The 26,104-nt window shown below is 33.5% G+C and overlaps 1 protein-coding gene across 1 annotated transcript; it reads left to right on the top strand.

The window, feature by feature from the left end:
* Nucleotides 1-983: 983 nt before the first annotated feature.
* LOC127737234 (ubiquitin-associated domain-containing protein 2-like) lies at nucleotides 984-25,689 on the top strand. The gene is made up of 10 exons (XM_052247772.1): nucleotides 984-1,125; nucleotides 1,742-1,869; nucleotides 3,001-3,120; nucleotides 4,197-4,300; nucleotides 8,775-8,895; nucleotides 11,347-11,394; nucleotides 16,364-16,621; nucleotides 21,532-21,628; nucleotides 22,623-22,666; nucleotides 25,532-25,689. Exons 1-10 carry the CDS (start codon nucleotides 1,095-1,097, stop codon nucleotides 25,640-25,642), a joined length of 1,062 nt encoding a protein of 353 aa, XP_052103732.1. The 5' UTR covers nucleotides 984-1,094; the 3' UTR covers nucleotides 25,643-25,689.
* Nucleotides 25,690-26,104: the final 415 nt, after the last annotated feature.

Below are 26,104 nucleotides of genomic sequence, written 5' to 3'. Positions count from 1 at the left end.
TCTCCTGGCTATGCTCATTCTAGCATCAATATTAAGGTCGTTTTCTTTTAGTTCTGATCTTATGATTCCCAGATGGGTTGTTTCTTTGGAAGGATATATGGTGGTGTTGTCCAATGTCCAACTTAGTGTTGATCTATCCATTTTTGCGGATTTATTGAGAATGACAGCTTTAGTTTTTTCAGGGTGCAACGTTACCCGGTCCTGTTTAGAATGCCAGATAGCGGTAGATACCATTGTTTGAAGTTCTGACGGGTCGCTACTCAAGAAAGCAATATCGTCTGCACATGTTGGGCAGCCTACGTAGGTTGTTCCAATTTTTAATCCGATATTATGTGTTTTTAGGTCCTCAAGGAGGTCATTCACATACATTTTAGATAGAAAGGGTGACAGTACTCCTCCTTGTCTTATTCCTTGTTTGATGCCAAAAGAGTGGCTGAGGATACCTTTCCATTTGACTTTTGATGTAAGACCCGAATAGAAATCCTTGATAACTGTCCATAATGAGCTATTTGGAATATTTTCATAGAATTTGTCCATCATTATAATGTGGTCTACTACATCAAACGCGTTTTTACTATCTACTGTCATGAGAAATAATGAATCTAATGTTGTATGTTTGGATTCAGCTCGCGCTTCATTGATGATAAAAGCGGTCATTAGCATGCAAAGTCCCTCTGTAAAGCCAAATTGGAGAGTAGAAAGCAAGAAGATTTTGGAAAGATCTGGGAGGATGGAACTTTCAAAGAGCTTGGAGATAATAGGCGTCACTGTAATGCCTCTGTAATTGTCCATAATAGATGCTTCTTTTCCATTTTTCAATACTGGTGTAAGAATTCCAGATTTGAGATTGCCAGGAACTTTTCGTTCTTTCAGAATTTTTCCAACTTTCATCAGCTAAAGACGGCTAGCTTTTTAGAAAAGCTCTTACTTGTAGCACCAAATATGCTTTCTTACAAACGTGTGATTGATTAAGACGTAAAATTTCTTAACTTTCTTTTCGGAAATGCAGAGAATTTCCGTAAATACTGAGAAAACACTAAAGAAACTAGAAAGCTTCCTTGCATGTTTGACGGTTAATTAAAAATTTCTGTGTTATGGGACCGTTACACGGAACCACTGGATTTTGTAAGTTTTATGAATCGTCACAAGGAAACGAGCATGTAGTGTTGCCATAAGCGTCTTTCCACATTGTTTATTAGTGTTGCATTTAGGAAATAGTACATCATGACATTGTCAGCTTGTTACCAGGGATTGCACTATTTAAAAATAGGGAACAGAAAAAACTCTTTGCTAGTTTAATTATATTTCAGAGCAAAATTGTTTCTGTTTTAGGTTTTTGAAAGTTCGTTTAAGTTTCACTTAGGATTTTGTTATAAATTATTGCTTTCATGTCGATCCGTCATAGCTCAAATAATTATGATGTCTTGAAAGTCTATTTTAATTTTGTAGGAAGGCGTCTCAGAAAAATATATACAGTGTATGAAGTCATTGAAGTCTGTTTTAGTTTTTTCTTTGATGTCTTCCCGAATAACATGAATAATAACTGAATAATGGATCAATAAAAGTCAAAGTAGAAAAATACGCTTGATTAAATCTGAACTCTGTTTTCCTAAAAGAAAGATTGATAAGCGAATGATAAATACATTATCATTAAATGGCTAATGAAGATAGTTATGTTATAAAACATATATTTATTATGATACATGTAAAGATAGAAAGTGATTTTGATTGTATTTTTTAGACAAATCGCCATCCAGTAAAGGATTACTAACTGCTACATTATTATCATCATTTGCCTTGAACTTTCCATTTCAACAATACAGACATTATTTCTGGTATAACCCACAACTAATTGTAGAAAAACAACAGGTATTTATTTTTCAAACTAATTTTGAACATACAATGATATGAAGATGTGGTATGATTGCCATTGAGACAACTCTCCACCAGCTGCAGAGACCAAATGGCGTTGAAGTGAACAACTATAGATCACTGTACGGCCTTCAACAATGAACAAAACCCTTACCACATGGTAAGCTATAAAAGGCCCGGAAATGACAAATGTAAAACAAATGAAACGAGAAAACTAATGGCCTGATTTATTTACAAAACAAACAAAAAACAGATATGATATACAGCAACAAACAGCAACCACTGAATAACAGGTTCCTGACTTTGGATAATCACATACACAATGTGGCAGGGTAAACATATTTGCTGGCACCAAACCCTCCCCCTAACCTGGGACAGTAGTATAACAGTACAACAAACTATAAACATCAGTTGTAAAGGGCTCAATACAAAGCACAAAAAAAATGCTACCAAAAACACAGAAGATGCAAATTACAGATCTGAGAGTACTGGCAGTTACTGAAAGCTAGTTCAAAGCCAATGACAACTAATAAAAATATCATGTATCTAAGACTAAATATCAATCAGTGCACATCCAACATCCAATGGATTTAGTGTAAAGACATCTTTAACAGTTAGAGAAAAAACATATGTGCGATGCAAAAATATGGGTACCTACAGATTGTGATGAAGTTTGACCATTTTTACATCAGTGTATGTATAGAGTAAAATATGGGTACCTACAGATTGTCATTAAGTTTGACCATTTTTACATCAGTGTATGTATAGAGTAAAATATACATGTAAGTTATAGTGACAGCAACAGACACAATCTAAATTTTGATCCTTACAATTTTTTGAATTTTATTTGAATGAAATACTTGTTTCATCCTAGTTTAAATGAGATTTTTAAGTATTAAAATTTTGTGGGTTCATGAAAATCTGTCCTGTAAAGTCAATTGTTTACTTATGTCAAACTTTAATGACTTACATTATTTAGATTGTTTTTTTATACTGACGATCCCCATTATGTTATGAATATACAGGATTCCTAAGACACTTACTTAATGTTTAAACCTTGTTCAATATCAAATTTAAATTCATCTACTTTTGTAGACACTTTTCTTTATATTTTTCTTTATTTTTCAGTTATGGAGAATATTTTCATCAAAGGTAGCTTACTTGGATCTCAAAGACATGTGTTGCTGTTCTATTTTAGTGTACTACTTTAGAATATTTGAGAGGCGATATGGTTCAAGAAAATTTGTGGTAGGTAGACATTGTTACTTCTCATATACATTGTGTGTAGCGGTATGTCAAAAGTAATTGTGTTGAGTCTCCTTTAACCATTTAACTATATGCCCAAATACAAATAGGGACCGGTAGCTATTGTATTGTAGGATTTAATTGTTAGATCATGTATATTTAAACAATGAGATTGGTTAAAGCATATTTATATCCCTTTCTAATAGTAGATGGATAGAATTATATTTAATTTTTACATTTAAAACAATTTAATTATGTACATCACTTTGAGATAAGTGGAGCCTTACTGGTTCCTTTACTTATGTATAAAATGCTCTCATTTCTGATTTCCATTTAGAATAGAAAATGTTAAAATTCTAAGAAGTGTACAGCAGAAACCCAATAACTTTCATTATTACTATTAAAGGTATTATATAGTAAATTATGTTTACCACCCACTTGAATACCTATTATCATGTTTATCTTTTACATTTTATTTTTTAATGTTATTTAATTAAATATATGAGTAAAAAGAGATATGAAGTAAAAACCAATGAAACAGAAACTCAACCATGAAAATAACAACAAAAGCCATCTTGAGGGCTACATACAGTCTTCAATAGACAGGTGTCTATGCATTAACCTCTTAATCATCATCAGTTTATTAAAGAATATATTGGGTTTTTTTATTTTTAAAATTACAAGAACATGAAGAAGTATCTAAAAATGGAAATATATATATATATATATACAGCAGAAACCCTATATATTGTGAGCTTTAAGTAAGAAAACCAGCGGCATTGACTTATATCCATCAGCTGTTTTTATTGATGTTATTTATGTAATGAATATCTACATTCTCTTACATTAACCCATGTAGGTCATGTGTAGGTAGGATAAATAATGTAAACAATCATTATAATTTATATCTTATATTTTTTCAATTAAAATTTTATACCTATAGATTGAAAAATTGAATGAGAGGAAGGAATTTTAGCTCTGAAAACTGTTTTTTTTAATCTAATCTTAGAAACAGCAGTTTTTTGTGGCTTACATTTTAAATTTGCATTACTTTGATTATATTTTATTGTAATTTTCAGTCCTATTTGTTGTCAACAGCTATTATATCAACAGCCTTAGAATTATCTGTGATGTATTTACTCCAACATTTACAGATAAAATTACAGCCATTGCCTTCAGGACCGTAAGTCATGTTTTATTGGTGAATCTGTATGTCTAACCTATAGCAAATATAGATGTAAGAAGAAAGCTAAACATAGGTGTCAATCATTATATTTTTTAATAATTTGGAGATCTCCTGAAGACTAGTCTTTAGATGTTTAGGATGTCAAATCTCTTCCTTTGAGGAAAAATTATAAAAATTTCTCTAACCTTTTCCATTACTTGATAATAAGTAATTTTAGTGTTAAAAGTTGACAAGTTAATGACAGTATTGTGAACTCATTGTTTGTTTATAACAAAATAATTCCCAGATTTGAAAAATTGAAATATCTTATTTTAAAGGAGAGAAATCAGTTGCAATTAACCAACAATAAGCATGATAAGGCTATAAGAGCTTATGAGTCCCCTACCAGCAAAGCCGAAGGGGACTTTAGGTTTGCACTCTGTCTGTCTGTCCATCCGTCATTCTTGCAAACCAGTTTTCAACTCTTTTTTCTTCGTGCTAGAAGATATTGATTTGATAATTGGTATGTTTCTGTTTCTGTCGGCTAATAGCCTCCTTCAAAAAATTGAAGATTCTGCTATATAAGAATATTTTGTTTTCTGACAAGATCCGATTTTGCAGGAGAATACCTCATGTAAGTAACCTTTGTGCTGTGATCCAATGGAGATAACTATATACAAATGAATTTTAAATTTTAATAAAACTGGCTAAAAACAGTAGGAGCCTCCAAGGCTCTAGAGGTTTGACACTAGGGCCTTGAAGGCACCTAGTGTTTCTGCCTGTGGGATGTCTGGTGGTAAGGCGTTCCAGTCCCTTATAGTCTGTGGTAAGTATGACATCTTATGTGCATCAATACCTGAGTGTGGTACTTGGTATGCTTTAAAATGTATATTTCTCCTTTGACACTGGTGGTGTGAGTCGCCCTTCTTCAGATATCACTACCATATTATTCTCTACTTTATAGAACATCACTAGTCTGATTTTCTTTCTTCGTTGTTTTAGTGATTTGCATTGTAGGTCATCTATCATTTCTGTGACACTAGCAGTTTGTTTGTACTTATTTGTCACATATCTGGCAGCTCTTATTTGTATCTGTTCTATTTTGTAGAAAGATTATTTTGTGGTTGGGTCCCAAACAGTTGAGGCATATTCTAGGTCCAATATAAGCTTGGCTCTTTACTTTTGTTGATGAAATTCTAATGTTTCTCTGCAAAAATCTCAGTGTTTTATTTGCTTTGTCCGTTATCTGCTGTATGTGTTGATCCCATTTCAGGATGTTTAGAATGGTGAGACCTAAGTATTTGGCTGCCTGTACTTCTTCCAAGTTGTGACCATGGAGATGATATGATGTTTGAATTGGTGTCTTCTTGTTTGTTACCCTCAAGATGTTACATTTGTCAGGGTGGAATTGCATACATCATAGTTGTTTCCATCTTGCTAGTTTATTTAGTTCTTCTTGTAATATTTTTCCACAGTTTTGGGATTTTATTGTCAGGTAGGCGATGTTGTCATCTGCAAACAGGCAAACTGTAGCATTTAAGTCTTCTTATAAGTCATTGATGTAATAAAGAAAGAGGCTTGGCCCAAGTTCTGAGCCCTGTGGTACTCCTGAATCTACAGGGACTGATGTTGAATTGCATCCTTCTAATACAACAGTTTGTGTTCATTCACTCAGCCAGTTCTTTATCCAAGTATTTGTGTTGCCTGTAATTCCGTAGGCTTGTAATTTGTTCACTAGTAAGCTGTGGTTTACCTTATCAAAGGCCTTAGCAAAGTCCATTATCAGTGCATCTGTTTGTTGTCCCATGTTTATGTTGTTAGCTAGATCGTCAATGAATTCCATGAGTTGAGTTTCACAGGATCTGCCTTTCCTGAAGCCATGTTGTAACTTGTAAAGAATTTTGTTTTCACCATGGGTCATAATTGATGATACAATTATATATTCAATGACTTTACAGCATATTGACGTCAGGGAGATGGGCCTGTAGTTTGCTGCAGTATACTTTTGACCCTTCTTGAAGACCAGAGATACATTTGCTGAACACCAGTTGTTTGGAACCACTCCGGTTTCTACGGATTTTGCAAACAGTAACTGTAGAAGAGGGGCTGTCTAACCTGCTAACTGTGTAATTCTTTGAGGATTCTTGGTGATAAACCATCCGGCCTAAGTGATAATTCTTTGAGGATTCTTGGTGATAAACCATCCGTCCTGAGTGATAATTCTTTGAGGATTCTTGGTGATAAACCATCCGGCCTGAGTCATAATTCTTTGAGGATTCTTGGTGATAAACCATCCGGCCTGAGTCATAATTCTTTGAGGATTTTTGATGATAAACCATCCGGCCTGAGTGATAATTCTTTGAGGATTTTTGGTGATAAACCATCCGGCCTGAGTCATAATTCTTTGAGGATTCTTGGTGATAAAGCATCCGGCCTGAGTCATAATTCTTTGAGGATTTTTGATGATAAACCATCCGGCCTGAGTGATAATTCTTTGAGGATTTTTGGTGATAAACCATCCGGCCTGAGTCATAATTCTTTGAGGATTCTTGGTGATAAACCATCCGGCTTGAGCGATTATTCTTTGAGGATTTTTGGTGATAAACCATCCGGCCTGAGTGATAATTCTTTGAGGATTCTTGGTGATAAACCATCCAGCCTGAGTCATAATTCTTTGAGGATTCTTGTTGATATATCAACCAGCCCTGGTGATAATTCTTTAAGGATTCTTGCATTTCATTGTTTTCTTTGCACCTCTTTCTTTAAGGCTTTATATTCTTTCTTTACTTTAGGATCCTGGGTTTTCTTCATTCTTTTTGTAGAATCGTTGTTGTTTTTTTGTGAGCTTTTTAGCTCATCCGGCCCTGAAGGGCCCCATGTGAGCTTATGCCATCACTTGGCGTCCGTCGTCGTAGTTGCAAACTATTTCAAGAATCTTCTCCTCTGAAACTACTGGGCCAAATACCTTCAAACTTTAACTAAATGTCCCTTAGGGTATCTAGTTTATAAATTGTATCCAAAGTTTTGATCCATCAACAAACATGGCCGCCATGGCTAAAAATAGAACATAGGGGTGAAATGCAGTTTTTGGCTTATATCTCAAAAACTAAAGCATTTAGAGAAAATTGATGTAGTGTAAAAATGTTCAATAGTTCAAGATCTATCAGCCCTGAAATTTTCAGACGAAGCCAACAACCCATTGTTTGGTAATTTTAAGGAAATTTTGCAAAGTAAGATCTACAAAAAAGGATTTTTTTTGCTATTGAAGAAAATATGACAGATACAAAGAACATTTAAATGGCATTTTTAAGCCACTCATTGATATATATTGAAAAGCAAAAATAATCATTGATGAAAGATTTAAGCAAAACATTACAGGTGAGCATTTCAGGCTCTTGAGAGCCTCTTGTTTTATTTTGAAGCAAATATGACCAAAGCAAAGAATTTTAAGTGGAATTTTTAAGCAAACACCGATATACATGAAAAAGCAAAAATATAAATTATGATTGATGAAGGAATTGAGCCAAAAAATTCAGGTGAGCGATTCAGGCTCTTAAGAACCTCTTGTTTAGATTTCCTTTTATCCATGGGTATTTATTTTTATTCTTGAATTTTTGTTTGGTATATAATGTTTTACAGTCTGATTAAAATCAAACCTCTCACTTGCTATCATTTATTTATTTGTCGCACGACATAATAAACGATAGCAAGTGAGAGGTTTGATTTTAATCAGACTGGATGTTTTAGTCCTTTATTCTTACCAAGTTATTATTTGCATTTGAGATTTTAGATCTATACATTTGACTCAGCTGTTTATGTAGTGCTGTAAGGTCATCTTTGAAACCTTTACTCTCTTATATTGTGGTATGAGTCTTTCTTGTTCCTTAAATTTGATGGTATTCATGTCAAACTCTGTAAAAACCATATCATGATCTGATATTCCGAGGAGGACATTTACCCTCTGAACTAGACCTTGTGCGTTTGTTAGAATGAGATCTAGCGTATTTTCTTTCCTTGTATGTAGTTTTATCATGACCAGATCAAGTTTGAATTTTGATGATTTTTTTTGCAGAATTATGGTCCTTAGTAATCAGTTTTTCAGCAGTTTTTTTCGTCATGCTTGGAGATATTGATTTTCTATTTGGTATATAGTTTTACCATGACAAATTACAGATCAAGTTCAAAATTTTTTCAATTAATATTCAAACTGTATAAACAATTACAATCCAGATTCAAGCAACATTGTAAGGACATTGAAAGTTATGAATACATGTATTACTTTCAACATGATCTGTGAAATGAAATATAGAGAGAAAAGTATATACAAAGTAAGTTAGGTGAGAAGTGAAGAATGAAAGAAAGCATATAAAAATCAAGCCTTCTCCTATATTCAAACTTTATCACAAACCATATAAGGAATTTGTCGTTAAAATGTAAAAAATAACTCCGGCTATATGTTATGTTATTATAGAATGTATCTGATTGTTTACAGGCTATGTATGCTCTATCCACTGTTTGTCCCATACTATTGTGAAGTACCTCGAGTGGTATTTGGACATATCTTTGGTATACCAATGACTGGGAAGTCATTTCATTATATACTAGGACTTCAGGTTAGATTTAACTTTTCTTTATAGATTTACAAGAGATTTTGAATAATTGCACTTAGTCTATCATGTCTATTGAAGATAAATATTTTTAATGAGATATTTATATTCATAGTCTGTTGATGAGTTAATGAGAAATATTTTAAGCATGTTAAGTGGAGATATTTATATTCATAGTCTGTTGATGACAAGTAATTGAAGTGGAGATGTTTAAATTTATAGTCTGTTAATTTAGAAGTACTTAAGGTGGAGATACTTATATTCATAGTCTGTTAATGAGAAGTATTTAAAGTGGAGATATTTATATTCATAGTCTGTTGATGAGAATTATTTTAAGTGGAGATGTTTATATTCATAGTCTGTCAATGAGAGGTATCTTAAGTGGAGATGTTTATATTCAAAGTTTGTTGATGAGAAGTATTTTAAGTGGAGATATTTATATTCATAGTCTGTTAATGAGAAGTATTTTAAGTGGAGATATTTACATTCATAGTCTGTTAATGAGAAGTATTTTAAGTGGAGATATTTATATCATAGTCTGTTAGTGAGAAGTATTTTAAGAGAAGATATTTATATTCATAGTCTGTTGATGAGATGTATTTTAAATGGAGATATTTATATTCATAGTCTGTTAATGAGAAGTATTTTAAGTGAATATATTTATATTTAGATTTTAATGATATTATTCTTTCCAGCCATGATATATAGTCTCTTTAAACTTCTATTTACACAGTATTCAGACATATTATTTCATGATTTGTTAGTTTTGGACATTTTTTATTCATAGTCTGTTGATGAGATGTATTTTAAATGGAGATATTTATATTCATAGTCTGTTAATGAGAAGTATTTTAAGTGAATATATTTATATTTAGATTTTAATGATATTATTCTTTCCAGCCATGATATATAGTCTCTTTAAACTTCTATTTACACAGTATTCAGACATATTATTTCATGATTTGTTAGTTTTGGACAATTTTTTTGTTCTGTCCCTATTAGATATGTTCACAAAAGAAAGTCAAACAATATCTACCCTGATTAGTTGCTTATGTAAAAACATGAATATATTTGGAAAGTCATCTATAAACCATTTAATATATATATATGTGTTTTTTTATGTTCTCTGAAATTTTTTGATAAACAACATCAGCACAAAAAATGATCCTGTTTGTTATAAGGTTTTATCTTGAAATACTTAAATCATTACAAAAATGATACCATTCATTAGACATACAACTCACTGTGTTATATCAAATTCTGAAAAAATCAAGATAGAATTATAAAAACTTAATTTCTAAAGATAAAGAATTTTGGTATGATTGCCAACTATCCACCAAAGACCAAAGGACCAGGATATGAAAAAGTACAGGTTACTGTACAGCCTTTATAAAGTACTTGTAACTGTACAGCCTATATAAAGTACAGGTTACAGTACAGCCTATATAAAGTACAGGTTACAGTACAGCCTATATAAAGTACAGATTATCGTTTAACCTATATAAAGTACAGGCTACCGTACAGCCTATATAAAGTACAGGTTACCATATACAGCCTATATAAAGTACACGTTAATGACAGCATATAGGTTACACTTTGTAAAAACAGCTGTTTCTCAAACCACGCCTCTTTTGGGGAGATATATAATATTCATAGATAACTTGATTTGTTTACGTACTGGTTCCCAGATAATTAGATCTCTATGTTTCATCTCATAGAGACATAACTTGGTACTGTTACCAGTATAAAAACATATTGTTGCGGTGAAAATTGAATTCTGAAGTAGGCAATAAGTGGAGGTAGGGGTAGTACAGAATTTTAGTATAAGTTTAAAACTCGAACAAGTTCAGGGCATATAAATGTTGAAAATATGCCGCACAGCCCTATGTTTTTACCTTTGAATAAAATAGTAGTGCATATCAGCTTTCCATTCTAGGATATAATTTTTTACGAAACTTCATAGTAAAAGTGTCACAGTTTTAGCTGCAAAGGGAGTTCCTATGGGAAATTGCATTGTCTAAATTTACAGAAATGCAACCTATATAAAGTACAGGTTACCATATACAGCCTATATAAAGTACAGGTTACCATACAGCCTATATAAAGTACAGATTACCGTACAGCCTGTATAAAGTACAGGTTACCATATACAGCCTATATAAAGTACAATTTACCATACAGCCTATATAAAGTACAATTAACCATACAGCCTATATAAAGTACAGGTTACCATATACAGCCTATATAAAGGACAGGTTATCATACAGCCTAAGTAAAGTACAGGTTACCATACAGCCTATATAAAGACTTTCAACTGCTGGGGATAATGGAGATATGTCTGCTCTTTTCTTGTAATGTTAATTCTTTTCCAAAGTTATGTAATAGAGACAATTTTCATCTTTACAACAAAAAAATGTTATTTTCTTTTGTTTCAGTAAATGTATATCTATTTTTCAGATTGCCAGTACATCTAAAGAATCAATTCTTGTTGCCATATGTGGGTTGGTATGTATTGTTATGGCATTAAAGTCATGTGGTGTATACTGCTTGGTAGAAGCATGAATGTGATGTGGTGTATACTGCTTGGTAGAAGCATTAATGTAATGTGGTGTATACTGTTTGGTAGAAGCATTAATGTGATGTGGTGTATATACTGCTTGGTAGAGGCATTAATGTGATGTAGTGTATACTGCTGGGTAGAGGCATTAATGTGATGTGGTGTATACTGCTTGGTAGAGGCATGAATGTGATGTGGTGTATACTGCTTGGTAGAGGCATGAATGTGATGTGGTGTATACTGCTGGGTAGAGGCATGAATGTGATGTGGTGTATACTGCTTGGTAGAAGCATTAATGTGATGTGGTGTATATACTGCTTGGTAGAGGCATTAATGTGATGTAGTGTATACTGCTGGGTAGAGGCATTAATGAGATGTGGTGTATACTGTTGGGTAGAGGCATTAATGTGATGTGGTGTATACTGCTGGGTAGAGGCATGAATGTGATGTGTATACTGCTGGGTAGAGGCATTAACGTGATGTAGTGTATACTGTTTGGTAGAGGTATTTATATGATGTAGTGTATACTGCTTGGTAGAGGCATTAATGTAATGTGGTGTATACTGCTGGGTAGAGGCATTACTGTGATGTGGTGTATACTGCTGGGTAGAGGCATTAATGTGATGTGGTGTATACTGCTTGGTAGAAGCATTAATGTGATGTAGTGTATACATACTGCTTGGTAAAAGCATTAATGTGATGTGGTGTATACTGCTTGGTAGAGGCATTAATGTGATGTGGTGTATACTGCTGGGTAGAGGCATTAATGTGATGTAGTGTATACTGTTGGGTAGAGGCATTAATGTGATGTAGTGTATACTGTTGGGTAGAGGCATTAATGTGATGTGGTGTATACTGCTGGGTAGAGGCATTACTGTGATGTGGTGTATACTGTTGGGTAGAGGCATTAATGTGATGTAGTGTATACTGTTGGGTAGAGGCATTAATGTGATGTGGTGTATACTGCTGGGTAGAGGCATTAATGTGATGTGGTGTATACTGTTTGGTAGAGGCATTAATGTGATGTGGTGTATACTGTTGGGTAGAGGCATTAATGTGATGTGGTGTATACTGCTGGGTAGAGGCATTAATGTGATGTGGTGTATACTGTTTGGTAGAGGCATTAATGTGATGTGGTGTATACTGCTGGGTAGAGGCATTACTGTGATGTAGTGTACGGTATACTGCTGGGTAGAGGCATTACTGTGATGTGGTGTATACTGTTGGGTAGAGGCATTAATGTGATGTAGTGTATACTGTTGGGTAGAGGCATTAATGTGATGTGGTGTATACTGCTGGGTAGAGGCATTAATGTGATGTAGTGTATACTGCTGGGTAGAGGCATTACTGTGATGTGGTGTATACTGTTTGGTAGAGGCATTAATGTGATGTAGTGTATACTGCTTGGTAGAGGCATTAATGTAATGTGGTATTATTATGCGTTTACTTTTCTACATTGGCTAGAGGTATAGGGGGAGGGTTGAGATCTCATAAACCTGTTTAACCCCGCCGCATTTTTGCGCCTGTCCCAAGTCAGGAGCCTCTAGCCTTTGTTAGTCTTGTATTATTTTTAATTTTAGTTTCTTGTGTACAATTTGGAGTTTAGTATGGCGTTCATTATCACTGAACTAGTATAAATATTTGTTTAGGGGCCAGCTGAAGGACGCCTCCGGGTGCGGGAATTTCTCGCTGCATTGAAGACCTGTTGGTGACCTTCTGCTGTTGTCTGTTCTATGGTCGGGTTGTTGTCTCTTTGACACATTCCCCATTTACATTCTCAATTTTATGGTGTATACTGCTTGGTAGAGGCATTAATGTGATGTAGTGTATACTGCAAGGTAGAGGCATTTATGTGATGTGGTGTATACTGTTGGGTAGAGGCATTAACGTGATGTAGTGTATACTGTTTGGTAGAGGCATTAATATGATGTAGTGTATACTGCTTGGTAGAGGCATTAATGTAATGTGGTGTATACTGCTGGGTAGAGGCATTACTGTGATGTGGTGTATACTGCTGGGTAGAGGCATTAATGTGATGTGGTGTATACTGCTTGGTAGAGGCATTAATGTGATGTAGTGTACGGTATACTGTTGGGTAGAGGCATTAATGTGATGTGGTGTATACTGTTTGGTAGAGGCATTAATATGATGTAGTGTATACTGCTTGGTAGAGGCAGTGATGTGATGTGGTGTATACTGTTGGGTAGAGGCATTACTGTGATGTGGTGTATACTGCTGTGTAGAGGCATTAATGTGATGTGGTGTACACTGTTGGGTAGATATTTGATATGCAGTTGTATAGGCATTGGCATATCTCATTTCCAGGGAGATTATTTGGCCCCGCTCCCTCATTCATGGTCTATTGACTTAGAAACTTTTGCTTAGTTTTCATGTATTAGTTTGTGATTAGGTCAGTTTAAGGGGAACTGTTAGTGGTAGGTCAATGATAATTGGTATGCAGTTGTATAAGCATTGGCACATCTCATTTCCATGGAGAATATTTGGTCTTTACCCCTCATTCATGGTCTATTGACTTTGAAACTTTTGCTTAGTTTATATGTATTAGTTTGTGATTAGGTCAGTTTAAGATGAACCACTAATGTTAAGTCAATGATATTCGGTATGCAAATGTATTGGCATTTGCAAGTTTCATTTCCATGTAGATTATATAACCCCACCCCTTAATTATGGTTCATTGACTTTGAATCTTTTACATAGTTTACAAGTTAATGTTTGTGTTTAGGTTTGTTTAAAGGGAATGACTTATGAAAAGTCAATGGTATTTGGTTTGCAGTTGTATTAGCATTGGCACATCTCATTTCCATGGAGATTGTTTAGCCCTGTACCTTCAGTCATGGTTCATTGACTTTGAATATTTGCATAACTTACATGTTAAAGTATTGCTATTTTAATTTCAACATTTGCATTATCAAAATAACAAATAGGCGAGACATATCTCTGTGTTAACAGTTAACTATTTTAAGACTTTTATGATGTATTTAAATGGGTAATTATGGTTGCAAACTCCATTGGAAATTTGAATTGAGATTATGACCATATCTTGAGGGAAAGAATTTTTTTTTTTGGAAAAAGGGGGGGGAGGTGAAAAAAAAATTGGGGCGGGGGTACAATTTTTTCTCATTTCAGATTTCAGAAATTAAAAAGAAAATTTCTTCAATTTTTTTTTTTGCCAAACAGGGGGGGGGGGGTAAATTTGCAACAGCATAGTGTATTGAATAAAAAAGCAAAAAAAAGGGGGGTATTTTTTTTTTTTTTTATGCCCCCGCCGTAGCGGTGGGGGCATAAAGTTTTACCCTTGTCCGTCTGTACATACATACTTCCCAAAATTGGTTTCCGTTCTCTAACTTGAGTTTGCCTCAACCAAATGTTATGAAACTTATTCACAATGCTTATTACCACAAAACACAGATCAAGTTTGAATTTGGGTGGCGTCACTTTAACTGTTCTAGAGTTATGCCCCTTTATAAATGGAAAAATTGCAAAATGTTTAGTTTCCTTTCTCTAACTAAAGTTTGCCTCAACCAAATGTTATGAAACTTATACACAATGCTAATTACCACAAAACACAGATCAAGTTTGAATTTTGGTGGCATCACTTAAATCATTCTAGAGTTATGCCCCTTTATAAATGGAAAAACTGCAAAATTTTTAGTTTCTTCTAAATATCAAGTAATTTTTAAAATTGGAGTTATCTTCCTTTGTCCATAATAATAGTTGAATCAACTACAATCAATGCTTTATACAATGCAATGTTTAATTTTGACTTCCACTGATAAAACACAGATCAAGTTGAATTTGGGTAGTGTCACTTTAACCATTATTGAGTTATGCCCCTTTATAAATCGAAAGATTGCAAAATTTTTAGTTTCCATTCTGTAACTTAAGTTTGCCCCAACCAAACATTATGAAACCTATACACAATATTCATTACCACAAAACTAAGATCAAATACAATTTTTTTTTTTCAGTTTTCTAACTTTAGTTTGCCTCAACCAAATGTTATGAAACTTATACACAATGCTTATTACTACACTATACATAATACAGATTAATTACGAAATTTGGTGAGAACACTTTTACCATTCTTGAGTTATGTCCCTTTATAAACATAAACATTGCTGAATTTTTTGTTTCCGTTCTCTAACTTTAGTTTGTCTCAACCAAATGTTATAAAACTTATACACAACCATTCTAGAGTTATGCGTGTTTACAAATAGAAAAAATGCTGAATTTTTAGTTTCTGTTCTCTACTTAAGTTAGCCTCAACCAAATGTTATGAGACTTACACACAATGCTTATTACCACAAAACTCATATCAAGTTCAAATTTGGGTAGCGTCACTTTTACTGTTCTTCAGTTATGTCCCTTTATAACTATATGCTATGCAAGCGGGGTCATAATCTGTGTCCACGTGTGGACACTATCCACATTTCTTTTTGGGGGGGTGGGGGGTCAATTCGCAACAGCATAGTGTATTGCACAAAAGCAAAAAATCGAATATAAATTCAAATCATATAACCAATTCTAAGTTCTTTGACTACAGTTATTCTGTGTCAGAAACCTATTATGTGTCAAATATTTAATTACAATCCAAATTCAGACCTATATCAAGCGCGAATATTGTGTCCATTTTTGCCCCAACTGTACAAGGTTGGACCTCTGCAGTCGTATCCAGCTGCGCTTGGCGAAGCAATTTATTTATTTTATTTTGGAGTTACCATTCTTCATATTGAGAATAGATAACAGGAAAACATGCCACTTTTACTGTTAACTTCAAACTTCTAACACAATATTATTTTGTTGTGATTTATAGGGTTAACATGATGTGCATTGGTGTTTAGAGTTAGTGTCAAATTTTCATTAATGAAGAAGTCATTGTTTAATACCCTTTTTCAGCTCTCAGGATTACTGTGGAAAGCCAATTTCTTTAAAGCACAGAGTTTTAGGATACCAACATTTATTGCCAAACTATTTGGATGCACTATACAAAAGTTGTTTGAAAGTAATCCACCAAAAGATCTACAGAAACCCATTGGTGCCACCAGGGAAATACAGAGACAAGAACATATGGAACAGATGGAACAACAATTATTATGGCAGACATTTCAGCAACAACCTCAACAAAATGGATGGTTTAATTTAAACAGAGACCAGGTCAGTTTGATAAGTTTGTCTTTTGGTAGATATGAAATAATTGCATGGCTGGTATGATTTAAAAGGAAGCCTGGTGAGTTTTGACAGATATTTTAAGCACCACAGCTGTCTGCCCTATTGATCTTGACAAATTATCAATGGTCGCCCTTTGATGAGATTGTAACTGAGAAACACCCTCTCGTTTGAAAAACCATCTCTAATCAATAATTATTATTGTAGGTTAGTATTATTAGAATTATGATTATACATATCTGATGATAATGACAATCCAACAACTAACTACCCTTACAGATGATGAAACTTTTCAGACTAAAGGAAATATTTGAATTAAAAGTCTTTTGTTTTAGGAGGATATATAATATAGGACATTAATGTTATATTTTGCTTTTGTGCTTGAATAGAAGAAGGTACCTCAATTGAACCAAATGCTTCGCCATTCTGACCTTTGATTTTGAAGTTCTACCTGCTCTGAATGTGAACTTAATGTCACTTGAAATCAACAACATACACTGTCACGACTGTAAGAGACGTTAATTTTAAAATATTTGAAAATATTTTTTATTTCTTTTGAAAGAAGTTGTTTATTCCAGAGCAAGGTTAGATAATTTAAGTTCACCTTCAATGATGCATTTAATGTACAGAAAATTCAGCTTATCCCTATCTTAATCTCATCAAATGAAATGGAGTTTTTTACAAATGAAGTAAAAAGATGATGTCTGAAGATAACAGCAGTATGTAGTATACTTCTTCATATTTTGATAGATTATTCTATGGTTAGCACATATTTGACTTAAAGAGGATTCCATGTATTAGTTTTTTTTACCAAAGGGCCAAGTGAGCTTTTCTCATCACTTGGCATCCAGCGTCTGTTGTCGGTTTTCCGTCGTCCGTCGTCGCCCATTAACTTTTACAAAAATCTTCTCCTCTGCAACTACTGGGCCAAATTTAACGAAACTTTAAATCATCATTGGGGTATGTAGTTTAAAAAATGTGTGCGCTGACCCCTCCTGCCAACCAAGATGGCTTATTTGGCAAAAAATTAGAACATAAGAGTAAAATGCATAAAATTGAGAATGGAAATGGGGAATATGTCAAAGAGACAACAACCCGACCAAAGAGTTTTGTCTATTATTTTTAAAACGACGCACTTCCTATTGTCTATTTATGTCAAAACTGTTTTTTATAGCAGTTATTGCCCTTAAATGAGGAATTTTACCAATTTTGCATATTATCTTGAAATCTATAATAGATAGAGAGAAACTTTAATGATAAGAAATGATCAGTAAGACAAGATCTACATATATTTGTAATGGCCGAGTTCTTCAGTCTATTTGTTATTAGAGTTATAGCTCTTTAATGCTGATTATTACCAAGTTTTAGTGTTTTTGCCTATTATCTTTATAACTATAATAGATAGATAAACATTTTAAATAGCAAATATTATCAGTAAGACAAGATCTACAAATAAGTTAACAGGGCTGAAATTGTCAGTAGACTCATTATTGGACTTCTTGTTCTTAATTTGTTACTTATACAGAGTATAAGTGTTGTTTATACAGGAGGAATGGTTTCTTCCATGAGATGGGACAGTCAATTCCATTATAAGGTCAAAGGTCAAGCTTAATTTGGTCAGCCTAGTGATCAGGGATTAGGTTCTCAGATTACAAGTGCAAGCTGCCGGCTTCTCAGTTTTGATTTGGCTGTTGAATACAAAGGATGTTTACTCTACAGGAATAAGTTTTCAATTTCACCCACCTTCCATCCCAATCTACCACCTTCAATATTTCATTGAATGTGGGAGCAGTTCTCAGCAACCCAGTGTTGTTTAAATTGATGACCATTACGAAATTCACCACTGGTTAATTTCTCTTCTTATCCCCAAGTAATTAACTACTTTTCATCTCTCCACCGTCAATTCAACCCCTTTTCGTAGCACCCTGCTATGAGATGAAGCATCGCTTCATCCCCTTTTGGAACCCTCTGCATTCCAATTGTTTGGCGGCATGTCCATGTCCACGGGGCTTGGCTACCCACTGTACCAAATGTCGTCGACAGGGCCTGGAGCAAGATTTTCCCAGCTGAGATTCTGACTCCCAAAGGGCAAACTTATATAATATAATAAAAGTTAAATTTTATCCAGCCTTTTACATTGTGTCATAGATCAAATTTATTCGTTCAGTGTATGTTCACTTGTTTTTGTTAATATGTCTTTTGATTGAGTTAAGCCATTTCAATTGATATTTTATAGTAGTCTTTCTATGTTGTGATGTTAGACTATCGTTTCAGGTAGGGTGAAGGTTGGCGCCTATTAAAACGTTTAAACCCGCTGCATTTGTTTGCACCTGTCCTAAGTCAGGAACCTTATGTTCAGTGGTTGTCGTTTGTTGATGTGATTCATAAGTGCTCAACTTTCAGAATTGTTAGCCTTTTGCCGTCAAAATGTGTGCAATTTGTTTTTTTTAACTATGATGAAAAAAACCTGATAAAGATTCTTGGTTTGTTTTAAGCTCTATGCTCACATCTGTTGACTTTAAATCGTATGATTTTTTAAAGCTTCAGTTTTTCAACAAATGGGATTTCTTGTTTTCTATATAGATTAGACCGTTGGTTTTCCTGTTTGAATGGTTTAACACTAGTCATTTTTGGGGCCCTTTATAGCTTGCTGTTCGGTGTGAGCTAAGGATCCGTGTTGAAGTCCGTACTTTGACCTATAATGGTTTACTTGTACAAATTGTGACTTGGATGGAGAGTTGTCTCATTAGCACTCATTCCACATCTTCTTATATCTATTTGTTATCAACAGCCTTATCAAATTGTTAAGGATATTAATTTGAAGTCAGGTCGAGTCAGTTTATCTGATTCTGGTTTTTCATAAGGTCAATAATTGTGGTTCTTCATCTTATAGACACAACTGAGAGACTTGTAGTGTTGGAGGTTCAATAGCTTGAAATAAGCACATGATTGTGTATATTTTGAGCTATCATTTGGCACCAGTCGTTCCATGATTGAGGAGACAACACTAGCTATGATAGACACTATCACATAAAAGGACCTCCAAAGTTAATTAAAGGTCTAGAGGTCATCACAAGCACCAGTCGTACCCAAAATCATACGGAATATGTTAGGGCGTCACTTGTCATTTGTCGTCTACAATGTGCTTACATGTCTTACGAGGCCTCAAGTCATCACTTTGCATCTGTCGCTCAATATTTGTTAGGCTATCATGTTTTCCCCAGGACAAAATTATCCAAATTTTGAGTGTTTTTGCCTATTATCTTGAAAACTATAATAGATTGATAGACACTTCGAAAGTAATAAATAGCAAAAATGATCAGCAAGATAAGAACTACTACTAGGTCAAACATGGTTAAAATTGTTAGTCGACTGATTATTGAGTCTTGGAGGTCTTGCTCTTTAATGATGATTTTTGTCGAGCCTTCGACTTTAGTCGAAAAAGCGAGACATAGCGATCCTACATTCCGTCGGCGTCGTCGTCGTTGTCGTCGGCGGCGTCCACAAATATTCACTCTGTGGTTAAGGTTTTTGAAATTTTAATAACTTTCTTAAACTATCCTGGATTTCTACCAAACTTGGACAGAAGCTTGTTTATGATCATAAGATAGTATCCAGAAGTAAATATTGTAAAAATAAAATTCCATTTTTTCCGTATTTTACTTATAAATGGACTTAGTTTTTCTGACGGGAAATATTACATTCACTCTGTGGTTAAAGTTTTTAAAATTTTAATAACTTTCTTAAACTATCCTGGGTTTGTACCAAACTTGGACAGAAGCTTGTTTATGATCATAAGATATTATTCAGAAATAAATTTTGTAAAAAAATAAATCCATTTTTTCCTTATTTTACTTTTAAATGGACTTAGATTTTCTGCCAGGAAACAACACATTCACTCTGTGGTTAAAGTTTTTTAAATTTTAATAACTTTCTTATACTATTTTGGATTTGAACCAAACTTGGACAGAAGCTTGTTTATGATCAAAAGCTAGTATCTAGAAGGAAATTTTGTAAAAAAATAAATCTATTTTTTCCGTATTTTACTTTTAAATGGACTTAGATTTTCTGCCAGGAAACAACACATTCACTCTGTGGTTAAAGTTTTTAAATACTATTTTGGATTTGTATCAAACTTGGACAGAAGCTTGTTTAAGATCAAATGCTAGTATCTAGAAGGAAATTTTGTTTTCTTCCAGATAAAATTACATTCAGTCTGCAGTTAAAGTTTTTAAACATTTATTAGATTCATAAACTATCCTGGATTTTTACCAAACTTGGACTGAAGCTTCTTACAATCAAAAGATAGTATCAAGTGGAATATTTTTTATTGATTTACTTCCTCATTTTTGTAGAGCCTGCGGTTAACAGAAAAAGTAGGCGAGACACTGGGTTCCGCGGAACCCTTACGAATTTTTACAAATTTTGGCTTTTTTGCCCATTATCTTGAAAACTATAAGAGATAGATAAAAACTTTAACAATCAGCGAGACAAGATCTACAAACAAGTCAAATTTTGCCAAAATAGTTAGTAGACTATTTATAGTAGTGATTGCCCTTAAATGATGACTTTTTTACCCTTATTAGTTTGTTTTGGGCAAAACTAATGAAGATAGAGAGAACTGTAAACAGAAAAAATACTAAGCAATACAAGATCAACAAAAAAGAGTTTTTTGTCATTAATTCTATTCTAGTCTACAATGTTGTAGAGTGTCCATTGTTTAAGATGCACATAGACCTAGGTGAGCGACACAGGCTCTTTAAAGCCTCTAGTTTATAGATATTTTTGGAAAATCACATTTTATACAGGAAATTGATTTTTAATTATGTTTTGCTATAAAAAAAAATGTTTCTGGTTGATAATAGTATGTTGATAATAGTAATACATTTTGTTTCCAGAATAATGGTCCAGGAATATTTGGCAATGGTTTAAATAATGATTTATTTGATAATGAACCTGATGAAGGTCAAGAACTGTTTGGAGTAAGGCACAGAAGTAAGTCAATTGTTTCTTTATTTTTGTGCACTTATATTTTAGAAAAAACAGTACAAAATGTTCTAATGAACAACAAAAAAAAGAGTATATTGAGTAATTGTCTGTGGTATCTAATAACATAAATTTACAGATATAGAGTAACTGTCTGTGGTATCTAATAACATAAATTAATTGATTTAACTAACGTAGGATATAAAATCTAGGTAAATAATCCAATAACTTTTGTATATGAACAAAAAGTAAAGTACAGCACATTTAAGACTTGGGACATGAAAGGCATACATGTAAACATTTATTCTATAGATATAAGAAGATGTGGTATGAGTGCCAATGAGACAACTCTTCATCCAAGTCACAATTTGTAAAAGTAAACCATTATAGGTCAAAGTACGGCCTTCAACACGGAGCCTTGGCTCACACCAAACAGCAAGGTATAAAGGGCCCCAAAAATGACTTGTGTAAAACCATTCAAACAGGAAAACTAACGGTCTAATCTATATAAAAAACAAGAGACGAGAAACACTTATGAACCACATCATCAAACGACAACCACTGAACAACAGGTTCCTGACTTAGGACAGGTGCAAACAAATGCAGGGGGCTTAAACGTTTTAACAGGCGCCAACCTCACCCTAACCTGAAATAATAGTGTAACATCACAACATAGAAAGACACACTATAAAATATCAATTGAAATGGCTTAACTCAATCAAAAGATAATTAACAAAAACAAGTGAACATACACTGAACGAATAAATTTGATCTATGACACAATGTAAATACAAAATTAATAAAAAAGGGGGCTGAGGTGTAAAACAATATTAGAAAGACAACTATAACCTTGGACAAAATGCCGTTTAATAAAATAACTTACACAGGTAAATAAAAATAATTTTGTTGTAAGGAGTACATGGAGTATGGAAATATGGTATTTATTAAAAATAGTGAGACGAGATATAACACAAATTCTATGTATGTATTGTTATTTTCACAGGAAACAACCATGATGATAATCCAGTAGAAGTTTCAGAAGATCAGGTATGTACCAGTACAAGGGTCCAGAAACAGTCATATTTTCCAGTCATGACCGATTTTAAAAGGTCCTTAACCAAGATGTAATTAGGATTTAGGTCAAGAATTTTTTTTAAATGAAAATTTACTAAGATTGGACATAATTATCAATGACCTTTGGTCATATTTTAAACATAAATATAAATAGACAGACAAGCATGTGCAATGGTATAATGACGATTTTTCTAGGTCTGTTTAATTTCACATTGTAGAACAAATAAATGGGGAATGTGTCCATGGGACACAGGTGATGCCCCCACTTGCACATCATATAACATTATAAAGGGACATAACTGAAGAACGGTAAAGGGACGCTACCCAAATTTGTACTTGATCTAAGTTTGGTGGTAATAAGTATTGTGTATAAGTTTCATAGCATTTGGTTGAGGCAAACTTAAGTTAGAGAATGGAAACGAAAAATTCAGCAATTTTTCCATTTGTAAAGGGGCATAACTCTAGAACAGTAAAAGTGACACCACCAAAATTCAAACTTGATCTGTATTTTGTTGTAATAAGCATAGTGTATAAGTTTCATAACATTTGGTTGAGGCTAACTTAAGTTAGAGAACGGAAACGAAAAATTCATATATATCAGTCAGCTATACTGTGTGATGCGTTTTCAGATTCATCGCTCAACAACAAATGCATATTTGGGCTGGGGGTATCATAAGTGAGCAGTAGCTCGCAGTTTCACTTGTTATACCTGTATAAGAATGAATTTTTGTGGGCAGTTTTAGGTTAGAAGATGATTCTTTCTTTTGGCTCGTTTGCCTTGTTTCACTTTTCAATGTTGACATTCTTTTCTTTTTCATAACTTGGTTGTCGTCGTAAACTTTTTCAATCTTATCCTCTGAAACCACTGTACCAATTTCAACCAACTTGTGGTGAATGATCTTAATGGTATCTAGTATAATGTTTGTGTTTTTTTCCCCAGTATGCCAACAAACAAGGCAACCAGGGCTAAGAACATAGGGAACAAAAGCAGTTTTTGGCTTATATCTCAAAAACTTAAGCAGTTAGAGCAAAACTGAAGAGGTAAAAATGATCAGCAGGCGGAAAACCAATTTTGGAGTTATTGCCCCTGAAATAATTATTTTTATGAAATTTCTCAGTTTTTGGTTAAAATCTTGAATACTATTATAGATAAACTGAAATTTTAAACAGCAAAAATGTTCAGCAAAGTAAGATCTACCAATAAGTTTAGGGACCGAATTCGTCAATTGATCCCTTAGGAAGAAAGAAAAGGAGTTAGCATAATCCTTTAACTTCACTTTCTGCTATATAGATGATGTCCTCTCACTAATAATTCAAGGTTTGGTAACTATGTTGAATGCATCTATCCTATCAAACTTGAGATAAAGGAAACAACAGCTACAGTTAATGGGAAAACAAAGGATATGGGTATCCATCCAATAAGTCAAAATCATTACATGCACAGCAAAAAACACATAAAAAGCAAATTAAAACAGCTACAGTCTGCCTCATATCTTGACTTACATCTAGAATCATTGACAATGAGGGTCGGTTGAAAACAAAACTTTATGACAAAAGAGATGATTTCAGCTTCCCAATCTGGAACTTTCCATTTCTAGATAGCAACATTCCAGCAGCGCCTGCATATGGAGTATATATCTCCCAGTTGATAAAATATTTCATGGCTTGCATTTCCTATCATGATTTCCTTGATAAAGTGTTGCTGGTCACAAGGAAGCTACTAAACCAAAAGTTTCCAAGTAATGAAGTTAAAATCACCCCTTCCTAAATTTTACGGAGGCCATCACCAGTTGGTTGACCGTTATGGATTATCTGTTTTATATTTCACTGATGAGGACGGATATGTTCCAATTGTTGTAACCACAATTTTGTCCCCTTTTCCCCATTGTGACCTACCAAATTAGTCTAATCACTGGGTTTGTAGTTACATGAGCAAAACAACAGGTGCCACATGTTGAGCAGGATCTGCTTACACATTGCTCTCTAATGTTGTTTTAGCCATTTAAAAGAAAGAAAGGAGAATTGTTACTCTTCAATGTTGTTTAAGCCATTTAAAAGAAAGAAAGGAGAATTGTTACTCTTCAATGTTGTTTAAGCCATTTAAAAGAAAGAAAGGAGAATTGTTACTCTTCAATGTTGTTTAATCCATTTAAAAGAAAGAAAGGGGAACTGTTATTCTCCAATGTTGTGTAAGCCATTTAAAAGAAAGAAAGAAAGGGGAACTGTTATTCTCCAATGTTGTTTAAGCCATTTAAAAGAAAGAAAGAAAGGGGAACTGTTATTCTCCAATGTTGTTTAAGCCATTTAAAAGAAAGAAAGAAAGAAAGGGGAACTGTTATTCTCCAATGTTGTTTAAGCTATTTAAAAGAAAGAAAGAAAGGGGAACCGTTATTCTCCAATGTTCTTTAAGCCATTTAAAAGAAAGAAAGGGGAACTGTTATTCTCCATTGTTGTTTAAGCCATTTAAAAGAAAGAAAGAAAGAGAACCGTTATTCTCCAATGTTGTCTAAGCCATTTAAAAGAAAGAGAGGGGAACTGTTATTCTCCAGTGTTGTTTAAGCCATATAAAAGAAAGAAAGGAGAACTGTTACTCTCCAATGTTGTTTAAGCCATTTTCATGTGGTGTCCTGTTTAACATACCTCTTTTTCCATTTTCATGTTTAAAATAACTATGACACTGATTTTGTTGTAATAGACCTCAAAATAATGCAGATAAACTGTACAAGATATCCACATAATAGGTAGACTACTGAACTTTTTATATCTTGTTTATAGTATGTTTTGTAATTTGTATCCTACTTGATCAATAGTATAATGATTTCTTTAATTATTTTGTAGGTACAGCACTTATTAGACATGGGCTTCAATGAGGACCGTGTGAGAAATGCACTCCAGATTTCAAATAATGACATTTCTACAGCAACTTCAGTGCTTTTACAAGAATCTTGACATAATAAACTTATTTTAACACATTTTATATAAAATAATATTTTGAAGGTTGTGTTATGATTTGTCCCAAAAAATTTATTTGAATTTTAACTGTTTCCAAAATGGAGACATCATCGCCTATATGTTGAGAGTCAGCTAACTGTTTATATTTAGTGATCACACATTCCTTAAATTTTTAATAGTGGAAATGTTATAACATGGTATAACAAATTTCAGGAATCTCTGAGTGACAAAACTTGATGTCTGATCATGTTTCGTCACATTTTGTTGATTTTACTCCGAACTTTCAACTATAACCTGTTCACTTAGCATATGTTAGTTCTAGAAAATGCCTTGTTGCATATAAAGAATAGAGTAGGTTGTTAGTTCTAAAGAAATGCCTTGTTACATATAAAGAATAGAGTAGGTTGTTAGTTCTAAAGAAATGCCTTGTTACATATAAAGAATAGATTAGGTTGTTAG

The sequence above is a fragment of the Mytilus californianus genome, unplaced genomic scaffold (assembly GCF_021869535.1).
Source record: "Mytilus californianus isolate M0D057914Y unplaced genomic scaffold, xbMytCali1.0.p SCAF_4, whole genome shotgun sequence".
NCBI lineage: Eukaryota > Metazoa > Mollusca > Bivalvia > Mytilida > Mytilidae > Mytilus > Mytilus californianus.
The sequence above is the reverse complement of the archived record's forward strand: the minus strand, read 5'-3'. Positions and strand labels throughout refer to the sequence as shown.